General features: G+C 41.7%; 1 protein-coding gene across 1 annotated transcript in view; it reads right to left on the bottom strand.

Annotated features, from left to right (window-relative positions):
• KMT2A (lysine methyltransferase 2A) overlaps positions 1-12,143 on the bottom strand; it is an 87,728-nt gene that overhangs the window by 52,287 nt on the left and 23,298 nt on the right. The window contains 4 exon segments of the mRNA XM_044996714.1: positions 566-2,592; positions 2,595-2,757; positions 2,759-3,237; positions 6,467-6,536. Coding sequence (XP_044852649.1) covers positions 566-2,592; positions 2,595-2,757; positions 2,759-3,237; positions 6,467-6,536 — 2,739 coding nt within the window.

Raw genomic sequence — 12,143 nt, forward strand, 5'->3', positions numbered from 1 at the left:
AGTGAGAGCATTTGACAGAACACTGGGGCCAAGAAGGAGGGATGTGTGAGGTCCCATTCCTTTAGACACAAAATCCAATGGGATCTCACTTCCATCCCACGAGACCGAGATCATGGCAATACGCACCTTAACCAAAAATCAGATCAGGAACACTGTCATTTTTGGATGTCAGCTTTGTAAGCAAGTGGGGTACCAGAAACATAAATCAAGGGACCAGAGATGACTATATGATTCGCCATAGCCTTGCCTTTATTAGCTCAACATACACTAGATGAACATCTCCATCAGACTTAGCCAGAAAAATCTACTAAGCAATTACACTGCACTGTTCTCAGAAAATGTGTGCAACTCCATCCTGAACTGACTCCAGCAGCTTTATCTCCCCCTCAACTTCTGCCCAGTGCTTCTCATTTTCACATTAGTTACCATCTGTTGCTCTCACAGTTATTCAAATTAATATGCTATTTGTTCTCTTTCAGCATCTGAATGACATTAACTATTTTCAATCCAAGTACAAAACAAAATGCACCGTAAAGCCCTCTCATGAATAAGTCTGAAAGAATACCTGTGCTTTTGGCTGATCTGCTTGCTTGAGGGATTTGCTCTTCTCAATCTTGTACAGCTGGGCTTTAGCCTTTTTTAGGAGACTGGCCACCCTCTTATCAGTCATTGGAAGTTTGTCCGCTTGAGCCAACATAGAGCTGATGGAGGAAGTGGAATGTTTAACAGTGCTTGCCGAAGGAGCAGAGAGGCGTAGGGCTTTGTCTTTCTCCAGGGGCGGAATAGTGGGGCTTAGGTCTAGATCTGATTTTTCTAAGCCCCCTCTACCTTTCTTAGGCATTTTGGTTTTGCCAGCTGTCATATCTACAAGAGCCACAGAGGAAGCATCTGCTACAGGATCTATTGCTGTAGACTTCTTCCGCCCCGCAGCTTTTTTAGCTGAAGATGCTGCTGCAACATCTTCATTAACAACTTTTTCTTTGGACACTTTACCTACAGGAAACAAAGCAGAGCTACTCTGAATTTCTAACCCTTTTTTCCTTTTCTCTTTTCTTGATTCACGTTTGTTCTCTTTTTCTCTCTCTCGGTCTCTCTCTCTGCTCTTGTCCTTTTCCATACTTTTGTCAATGTCTTTATCTTTGGACAGTTCCTCAGTAGCCCTGTCTTTATTTCTCCCTCTCTCTGTCTGGGGACTTGGTGTGAACCAGGGAAACAGAGGAGTAGGATTAGTGGATGAGAAAGGCTCAGCTGGAGTGCTGATCTGCTTCCTTGGTCTCTGGCTTCTCTCTGCTGATTCCCCAGACTGGGTCAGGGGATGAGAAGAAAATGTAAAAGTTGAGTTTAAGGCACTAGTGGCAAGAGAACTAACAGACATGCTAGTTAGTGAGGAAGAGACAGAAGACTGAGGGGTGAGAGTTGTCAGGTCAGAGGTACTAAGTCTTCCACTTCTTGTCCTCATGGAGTGCGAAGGAGATCTGGGTTCTGATCGGATCGGGCTAAACACTCTTCTCTTTCGTTTCCTAGAAGATATGCCTGTCACAGAAGTTCCTGCAGTGGTTCGACTAACAGATGAAGGCAAGGTTACAGATTCAAAAATTCTGGAGTGGGCCTCACTTGGAGTGAATCTTGGAGCTCGAAGCAGAGGGCTTCTTTTGTGCATATCAAATCTTGTTCCAGAATGAAGAGCAGAAAACAAGCGAGCTGGAGCCGTAGCACCAGATGTTGAAAAACTAGATGCAAAGCCAACATCCTCTGGAGTCAGTGGTGGGGGTCTAAAGTTATCAAATACTGGTTTACGGATGAGACCTTCTTTGGCATACTTTGCTGAGGAAAAGTACTGTGGTTCTGACCTAGAATGCTTCAGAGAGGTCCACCTGAATGTTGGTTCTCGTAGAATTGATTTCCGTTTCTCTTGCATGGGTGCAGCAGAGGTGGGCAGAAAAGGTGAAGCCAACGGTATTGTTGGAGGCATAAGCCATGGTGTGTGGTCTGAGATGCCAGTAGCAGGCTGTAACGGTGGGGGAGGAGTGAGCAGAGGTGGAGGAGGAGAGGAAGAGGACTGCTGCTGGGACACACTTTGCAAAGTTGACAGTTTTTTAGCTGCCCTTTGCCCGAAACTCCTTTCTGACATTGAAAACCTCCTGCTTCTCCTATCACCGTTATCATTTTCAGGGGACTGAGAAATAGGCAAAGGGGTATGGACTTCTGGAGTATTGCTGCGCTCTTCGGAAAGTGCCTGCATCTCCTCGGATGCCTGAGAGTCGGTAGATGTATCTACACTAGGACTACTAGATCGTGAGGAATCTGAAGACATCTGAGATGAGTGCTGAGAAGCTGCACTTGATTTTTCACTGGACCCACAGGATGTAGCACTAAACCTGCTGTTTGGTGTGGACTCTAGGCGAGCTATTTTAATAGGAGGATCATAGTCTTCATCTTCAATGAATCGCTTGGGTGTTTTAATGATCCGCGAGGAGATAGCACTCACAACTGGCATGATGAACTGCCGGATGTTTTTGAGCTGAGTTCTTCCCTTTCTACCCTGCAGTTTAGCTGCTTCTTTCTCAATCTTCTTTTGTGCCCCCTTTTTAGCCCTCTGCAAGAGTTGCTTAGCAATTGTTGCATCTGTCCTCTTGGTAGAAGGAATAATCCTAACAGGCTTAATCCTGCGGGGGCTCTGTCTGACAGCAGTCTTCTCTTCTTTTGTGAGTGGTGGTGTGCCGTCTTTCTCCTGGCCTACCCGCTGGTGTTTCTCCAGCTGTGAATTAATAACTAGTGCTGAGGCAGTCTTTAAACGTTCCGAAGACGGTGGCCTTCCTCTCCTGCGCACAATCTGAACTGCTTTCCTCCCAATCTGAAGTTTCCCCCCAGTTTTGAATTTAGACTTCAGTGGGGAGAGTTTACCAGTTCGTAACTTCTTGATTTTTGCAGCATGCTGAAATGTAGTGGACGGTGCCCTTTTTATCTTCTTCAGATTCTCTTTTGCTTCTTTGCTCCCCTTATGAATATCTGATGTGTCCTTTACTTGTGATAACTTGAACTTCACACTACTAAGTGCTGGAGGTCTTCCTCGTCTCTTTTCCCCACTTTTAATTTCCTTCTTCTTTACTTTTTCCATGGACATGGTTTCAGATTTGCTCAGGGGGGAACACACTGATGAAGAGTCTGAATGTGCAGCTGAACTTCGATCAGGACTGCTTCTGGGTCTCCTACGAGGTTTTCGTGGACTAGACTTCACTGAGGGGGAAGCAGAGAATGCAGAGCACATGTTAGGCTTTTCTGTACACTGTTACAACACTATCCAGGTCACATTTGACTTTATTCATCATAAATCACATTACATGCATAGAACAAGCTACCATAATTTTGATCCACCAACCCACTAAGAATACAACTTATTAATAAGAACTGTACATAAAAGGGTTCCGCCACAGACAAACAAAACACTTCCCTTATAATAAAGAGCTTATTTACCAAAACATATTTTAAGTACAAATATCTTTCCACCAAAAGAACTCTTACATTTATAAAAACAAATACCAAAAATAACTTTTTGAAGGGAACAGTAACTCCCAAGATTAACTTTCTTGAAACATCATATACAAAGAATGAAAAAAGTTCAAAACTAGTTCGTTTTAAAAATATATATTTTTCTTGGTTATCATCCACCCCCCACTGCTAATACAAAGGCCACCACACCAAGAATAGCATTTGGGAAAAGCGTGAATCAAAACTGATATTTTACTAATTCAAGATTTTAATTTTGGAGTAAATTTAGTGCTTGTGACTACACTCGGAACTTGTGTCAGGCACGTGTTGTGCAAGATTTCATTATCCACTTCTGCCAATGCACCTTAATCTCAACCTATAATCCACACTGGGTCCCCACACAGCTCTGCCAATGCACGTCAGCCACTACTGCAGACATTCACATGATTGCAGTACAAAGTCTCTCCTTAGCAGACATTGTTGTCTGGGCCAAGCTGTGTAGAATATTGTAATGGGGACATTTATCCATTCAAGTCTAGGTTAGATGATCAAACTCATTCACTTGCAACCAAATCAAAATCTGAACGTAGGGCTCCAGTGCTGAAAGTAAGTATAATTAGCTATTGCACCTTTCCTCACAAGCCCTCCATCTTTGGTTTCACACAAATTCAAATGTTGAATAGTTTCATATCAAGGATGTACCATTGGCTCACTAAATCAGATCAGAGACACTAAACAAAATGGAGTTAAAAACCCAGATTAGGCAGTGTTGACTGCATGTCAGAAGGGTTACCTTATTAAGACTTACTTTTGTGTCAGCATTTCAGAGAAATGCATCATATCTTCATTGGCAAGTTATGTTCACCCATCTCTCCCTTTGGCTACTTAAGCCTACCACAGGGTTGGACACACTCATGAAATTAGACCATCATTAGCAAAAGACACCTCACCACACCTTCAGTTAAGGCATAAATTTACTCACGTTTCATTTGTTAGTCTCCCTTCAAATGTTAGTCTCACCTTCTAATATCACTTTCACTCTCTCTTTCCCACAAAACTTCCCTGCTCCATGACAGATCAGATAGACAGACCATGATAGAGTCAGTTCTAAACAGTTGCCGATTTGAATCAAAAGACTGGATGTGGGTTTTATTTTGTTGTTCCACAAACACAGACAACTTTTAGGTAAGATGGAATTGTCTCTAGGTCTCCAAAAGGAAGCATGTCATAGTATCAAAGTAGCATGGAAATGGGGAGTACAAGGAACTATAGTGAATCCATTATTTCATTCCATCAGAAAGGGACTCCCAGCCAAAAAACATGCACAGGATTTGTCATCTTCATAGTGGACTTGAACCTGACCAATTTTCATGGCTTCTCTGGTTCCAAGTGTCATCTCCTGTTAAACTAAAATTCAAAAATTCTTCAAAACATCCTCCTAATGAAAGAGGAAGCTCACTCCCTCAAAGTCCTTAAGGTTTTTTAGAAATAAACTGAAACCTACGTATGCCAGACTAGTACTTGGAAAAAGCAATTGTAGACTCCTTTAAATTACATCTTGATGACGCTACTACTATAGTTTAAAGAGCACTGTGTGTGCGCTCAATCGTATGATTTCAGGGCCATTCTCTCCAAAAAAATGTAATGTAATGAGACGGGACGAAAAAAGGTTATAACTTCTTTTTTTTTTTTTAGGGCAACTGCTGCTACATACAACTGAGTAGCAATAGTTTGCAGAGGAGTTTCCACAATATTAGGTTAATACTATCATTAGTACCGGGATCAATTGGCTGTTGAGATTTTCCACAATAAAACTAATGCCAGACAGATAATATGATGTACAATCAGCTGGAATAGGTGAGTGCTACTGTATTAGACATCTGCATAAATTTCACAGGATCTCTATCGCCTTTCCCCACACTTCCACTCACTGTCGCATACCCAGCATGTAGAACTGGAATTGAGGCAGAATGGGAGCTCTCCACCATCCTCACTTGGTATTCCTGGGAATAAACAGATTGTTGCCATTTTCTAACATAATACTGAGTCCTGCCATGAGTGCAGGGGACTGGACTAGATGACCTCTCAAGCTTCCTTCCAGACCTATGAGTCCATGATTTTTCAGGTTTGAGCATTGGCCTGCTAAACCCAGGGTTGCGAGTTCAATCCTTGAGGGGACCATTTAGGGATCTGGGGCAAAAATTTGTCAGGGATGGTACTTGGTCCTGCTGTGAAGGCAGGGGACTGGACTTGATGACCTTTCAAGGTCCCTTCCAGTTCTATGAGATAGGTATATCTCCATATAATAAAAGATCAACAGAGAAAGCTACCCACGTTCACTTTAATTCAGTTTTTTTTGTGAAACTAAATTTAATAAAGACTGCCCAATGTCATTTAATATCTTCAATAAGACTCCAACTCTTATATTTCAAAAGACAAAGTGAAAAGATACAATGTTTGTAACAAATAGGAATATAAGCAGGTCTAATTTTAATTGGTCTGTTTTAATTTTTGCTTGCTTCGTCATTGCTCACCACCTCCTCTCATTAATAAAAAAAGACCAGTGGGTTAAAAGGCTCCTCTCACTTTAATTACACTCACTGGAGAGTGAAGAGAAAGTGAAGGACTCCAAATCCACATCAAATCCACAGCCTTATTTCTATTAAAAAATTCTTGACACATCTCCTGTTATACTATGACGAAACACTAAAAAGCGCTTTATACGGTGAGTGCTGGACCCTGCCAAAGAGCAGATCCTAAAGTAGGAGAGCCTGGGCTAGATATGGATGAAGCACAGCCTCTCAGGAACAGTAGTTCTCTAAGTGGTCCACTCAGAGTAGGACAAAAAGACCTACAATTGTTTTCCAGCAAGCTCTCGTTAAAATAAGCTATTGCAATATGAACAGGGAGAGGCATGACTAAACCATGCAAAGTGAAAATACGTAACTCAACTTCCAACCCTATGAGCTAAACATACCTGTGGGAGATTTGGTGGGACTTCGTACTTTGACCTCTTCATCTGAGCCAAAACCTAGGAACTGCTCATCCTGCAATGAAAGTGATTTTCAAAGTTAAAGACATGGGCATGAACTTTAGAAAATTTAACTACCATCAAAAAATTCCAGGAAAGAAAATCTATTCTATAGCAATGCTTGTTCCTTCAGCAAACCGTGGCTAAAAAGGAAATAGTATCTAGTCATGGGGGATAGCCACAGCATGCTCAAAAGAGTTGAGAGGGGAATAAACAGCACATTCGGATGAGAATGTACCTTGTACAACACAATACACTCTTCTCCACAAACTAGAGATAAAGACCCAACCCGTAGGAATTACACAGTTTACCCTAAGGGCTTGTTGGCATTGAAATGTTTTTTTCAGTATAAGTTTTTCCACTGCAATTATACCAGTATAACTATAGTGAAAGAATGTGTCCACACCACTTTGTTTATGCCAACTTACACTATTTCTCTTCGGAATCACTGTGCCCACACAGCTCTGGGCTTTTGAAAAATAACCACACAGCATTCTGGGCAAATATCCCATGGTGTAATGTTCTGCTGCAAGACCCTACACAATCTGGGATTTTTGTCACGCTGCACTATGGAAGGTCCACTGGAACCTACTGAAATTCTAGGACATGGGCTCAAACTAAAGTCCCATGATTCCTCTCCTGTCATCCCATGATTTCCACTGTTTTTTGCAAGCCAGCACTATTTTCAAAATGCAGTCGAGGAAACACTACTGAATACCGCAATCCTGAGAATCATTAACACAAACAAACTGCTCCACCAAATGTTTCATCATTCAAACTACTGAATGACTTTGGATGGGTTGGGAGACAGACACGGTGAGACAGCTAGACGAGGAGAAGTATGAAAAAAATTGAGCTGTTACTTTGGTAGGACGTTTTCCTGGAACAGCTTCACGTGACACAATACCATTTCTGGGTGTGGCCAACTAACACTGACTGTGGGACAGGACAGTGCTGCAGAAGCAGGATGACCAGCAACAGTGGCAGAAATTCAGGATGCAGACAGCTACTTTCCTAAAGACCTGTGCAGAGCTCAGCACAGAGGCACAATAGAAGAACACCAACATGAGAGTTCACCTCACCATGGAGAAGCACATGTACACTGCCATCTGGACGCTCGCCACCCCCAATTGCTGCTGCTCAGTAGCTTACCAGTTTGGTGTTGCTAGACCCAACTGTCAGGACAGTCATCATGCTATTGAGAGTGTGCTGCTACCCCAGGGTCATAAGGTTTGCCAGTGCACAGAAGTTTATTAATGGATTGGCACGGTTGGGATTCCCAAGTTATATTGGGGCCATTTCAATCACAGTGATTTAAATCACTAAATTTTAATCATGATTTAAATCAGCAAACAGGAAACCTGGACTTAAATAATTGATCTTAATTTTGTTTGGCATTTTACCTTACTTATTTTCCTACAGAAAGGTTCATTCTCATTGGCTGTTCATACTAAACATTAAAATATGTTCATTTGCAACCAAATATAGCCATTAACAAAAAGGTACCAAATTGAGTGTAACACTATAGCTTTACATTTATTTAGGCAGTAATATAGCTTAAAATACATTTATTCAGAGACTTAATTTTTACTTTATGCAAGAAAGTGATTAATGACTTTTTTTTTTTAAATTTGGAAACCGTGTCACATTGCATTTGGATGGAAAGTAGAATTCAATTAAAATGTATAAAAAACATTTTAAAATTGTTTTTTACTAGTTAAATAAAGCTTCCTTAAATGTGCTGGATACATAAGCAAAAAAAGTAAGTTTATCAAAACATGTTTCGCATTTAAAACTAATAGATTTATTAAACAAAAGAAGTCATAACTGTAGTTAGTGAACTGACAGATTGAAGTCAATGGGAGTTTGACACGTAACTGGTGTAGGCATTTTTGAAGATCACCACGAGGCACCTATTTGCATGTTTAAGTGCCTAAATAACTTTGAAACGCTTGCCTATGTCCTTCAAGTTTTCCCAATTAGTAGATCCCATCCCCTCCTCTATCTGTTTTTTATTCATAGATTTAAAGAAGAAAACAAGCTTTCTAGCATTTTCAAACTCCTTGTTTCTGAATTAACTAGTCCAAATGAAGAAAATATTCTTTCTGAATCTGCTTGCTAAATTGAATCCAAAAGTAACTAAGGCAAAAGCTTTCCTGCACAACAAAAACTGAAAATATTTACACATTTGGAAAAATATAAATACCAGCACTTGCTCCACTGAAAGACTGAAAATAACAGACATGACATTGTCAAGTATTTATAAAGCATGAGTTGACTTCTAAAGTTAAAGATGATTTCCCCCCTAATTCTGTATATAACTGTACCCTTTAAGTCATTAAAATTTGAGGAGGGCTCACACACTACTTAAATAATTTTAATAAATTATAATAAGCTTAGGCCTTAACATAGGTTGACAATTTCAGATTTATTTTTAAACAGTTTATTTTTAAAAAGAAAAATTCCAATTTAAATACAAAAAGCTGTATTTTTTTTTTAAATCATCATTTTTAACCACCCTGGCCCATGTTCTTTGCCCCCCACACCAAGCCTCAGAATTTGTCAACAGAAAGGGGTATTTCTCCATGGTGCAAGCCCTGGTTGATCCTTGTGCAAGGTTTACTGACACTGTAGTAATGTGGGATGGGGTTAGGAAAGATCCATGATACCAGGCTATTTAAAACCTCTGCCCTCTTTTCTGCACTGAAAAAGGGAAAAATTTCTCCCACATCTACAGACATTAATGGTGCTGTGATTCCTCCCGTCATTCTGGGAGACCCAGCTAACTCTCTGGTTCTCTGACTTAGGAAGCCTTATACTTGACAATCAGACAGGAGACAGAAGTTGTTGATTATACCTGAGGAGCTGCTGAATGACAGTGGAAGGTGTATTTGAAAGACTGAAGGGATGGTAGAAGTGCCTCATGGCAAGGCTGGATGTTTCTGAACAATGTTTGCCTATTGGGATAAGTGCATTTTGCTCTGTTTTTCTCATCATCTGAGAGAGCAAGCAAGAGATCCTCACCAGTGGGTGGAAGAAGGAGGTGGAGAGACTTCTGTACATAAGGAACAGCCAAAAAGGCTGCCTTTCCACAAGGTGCTCCAACTAGTCAAGGAAACAGGGTAAGGGATGTGTTTTTGTCCAACTTTCAGGCCAGGGTGTTCTTGTGGAAAAGTAGTGTACTGTAACCAAGAAAATGAATGAAAGGTGTTTGTGTAAAGATATTATTAGGGAGAAGCAATACCTCAATTAAATTTTTCAGCAGAGTTTTATATATTAAAAACCTTTATTGATTCATTATTATACTGCAAACTTAAAACCAATGGAACTGTGGCAGAACATGACCAGAGTGCTGAGTGCACACAAGTTTGTGCTTAAGGGCCCACCAAAAAGCAAAGGTAGAAGAGTAAAAACTGTTCGCTGTCCTGGGGTGGAATGGTGTGGGAAGGCCCTGTCATCTGGAGAAGCAAAAAGGGGCTCTCCAGTATCCTGTGTTCTCCTCAGTGATCAGGGCCAGGCTAAGCTGGGGTGGTGGCTGTGAACATAGCAACACAATGTTCTTCAGCAGAGCTGTTTGCCTCTCCTTTAGGTCCAGCATCCCCTCCTCCTGAACGTCCTTGTCCATGCAGTCTGTTCAGAGCCCCTAAGACTGTTGTGTTGCAGGAAGTCTGCCCTCCCCTCTTCTGCTTTTATGGCCCTCTGATAGGATGCAGTCATGAGGTCAGTGAACCTGTCCTTCCTTGCCCTCTTTCACTTCCTTCAGAGGTATGCCAGGCATTCAGCAGCTGATAAGACCCCTGTCTGTGAGGGCCACAGCATTTCAGGCACTAGAAAAACAGAGAAACAGCACAAGTAGTTATTGTCCTAATACAAAATGATAAACTGTTGCTTTTTCACAATTTTAGAACGCTATTCCCAACTGCTCTGTCCAGTCTGGTGTGAGCCTGGAGATAAGATGTTTCTACCTTACTTCCCCCTTGTAGAGGGCCCCTGTACCAATGGTGGGGGGGTGGGCTGGGGCAGCAAATGGGGGCAGGTTAGTAATTACACGTGCACCTCTGGAGGCTATGCTTACTCTGAAGGATGTTACCCAAAGATATGTTCCCAAGAGGCAGAGAAGGATCATGTTCAAAAAGAAAGTGAGCAAACCAGGAAGATATGCAGCACTTTTATTTACCAAAATGATGCCCCCATAGCTGGTACAAGAATTGATGGGAAGCACACTACCTATATGAGCAGCTCCAAGGAGGATGCATTGTCTTGCAATGTATATACCAAATAGCACACTCTCTTTGCTTTCAATTCTGTTTTATAACAACTGCACATGAGCACAGAGAGCACTGCAAAACAAACACTCATGCAGTAATTGGTTTGAACCCAAAGAGTTAACAATGCTGAATGAAAAATAAAAATGACTACTCGTTTTGAAATGCCCTTGTAGCCTCATTTTGGCAATTTACCTCATACAATGTAAAGGTAGCTAGCAGCACAAGGCCTTGATTAAACTGTGAGCCAAAGTAACTATTCTATTACTTTTTCTCTTTCTATATCTGCTCTGACGTTGTATGGGAGGCACGTTTATTGTATTTGAGGTTTTAACCCTGACAGTGCTTCCATCTTGAATGGAGGAAGAGGGCATGGTTCACCATGAAGAATAGGGAGAATCAAACAGCATGGAAAAGGGTTTAGAGAGGCAACCTATTTGACTAGTGGGTGTGTGAGTTGCTAGTTAAGGGAAATAAACTCTTCTGAGCTTGAAAGCTCCAGCACAGATGCCATTTTGAGCAGAGAGAGAAGAAGGGGAGCTGAGCAGGCAGAGAATGTCCTCCCAACACAGTGATGGTCAGCCTGGACTTGGAACAAAGTTGTTTAAATCCCCCTCTACAGTTGTATTGCAATACAGGACATAATACTTACTGGTACAGCTCCATTTCTCAGCAGTTTCAGGCTGGGGCCCCATTTGAGATTCGGGTGGCATCTTTGGTTCCTGGGCCTCTGCTCAGGGTTGGGTGTGCCAAAGAGACCTTGGCTGTCTGGGAGAATCTCCTTCTGGTCGCTTGGATGCCTTCTGTGATCAACTCCAAACTGTCCAAAACCCCAGTGGTGTTCTCCTTTGCAAAAATCCAGTCCAGCTCCTCTTAGTACAGGGAACTACTGGGAGCATTACAAGCAGACCTGTTTTAGTCCATTGCATTCTTGTAGCTTTGTCGGAGGCTTCTTTGCTTTGACACAGCACTGGGCTATGTCCCAGTAGTACTGCTTTTTCCTGCATTTGTTCTGGCAGCCTCTAATAGATCTTGGTGTTCTGGTGATTGCTGCTCAGATGGGCGTGGATGTGCTCCTCTCCCCAAAAGTCAAGAAAGTCCAGGGCCTCCTGATAGGATCATCCAGAAGCATGGCTGCTATAATGGGTATGTGACTCGATGTGTTAACATGCCACGAGCTGGAATTACAAAGGGGTACACCTGGCTGCATGCCAATATTTAAATAGAAAAAGGTAACATCCAGTCAAGATGACCCCAGAGCTGTAGAGGGTCCACAGGTAAACAAACAAATCAATCTAGTTATGAAACAAAGTAGTATGGGACAGCAACTGGAAGACTGCTAGAAGCAGTATAATTAA

The sequence above is a fragment of the Mauremys mutica genome, chromosome 22 (genome assembly GCF_020497125.1).
Source record: "Mauremys mutica isolate MM-2020 ecotype Southern chromosome 22, ASM2049712v1, whole genome shotgun sequence".
NCBI classification, from domain to species: Eukaryota; Metazoa; Chordata; order Testudines; family Geoemydidae; genus Mauremys; species Mauremys mutica.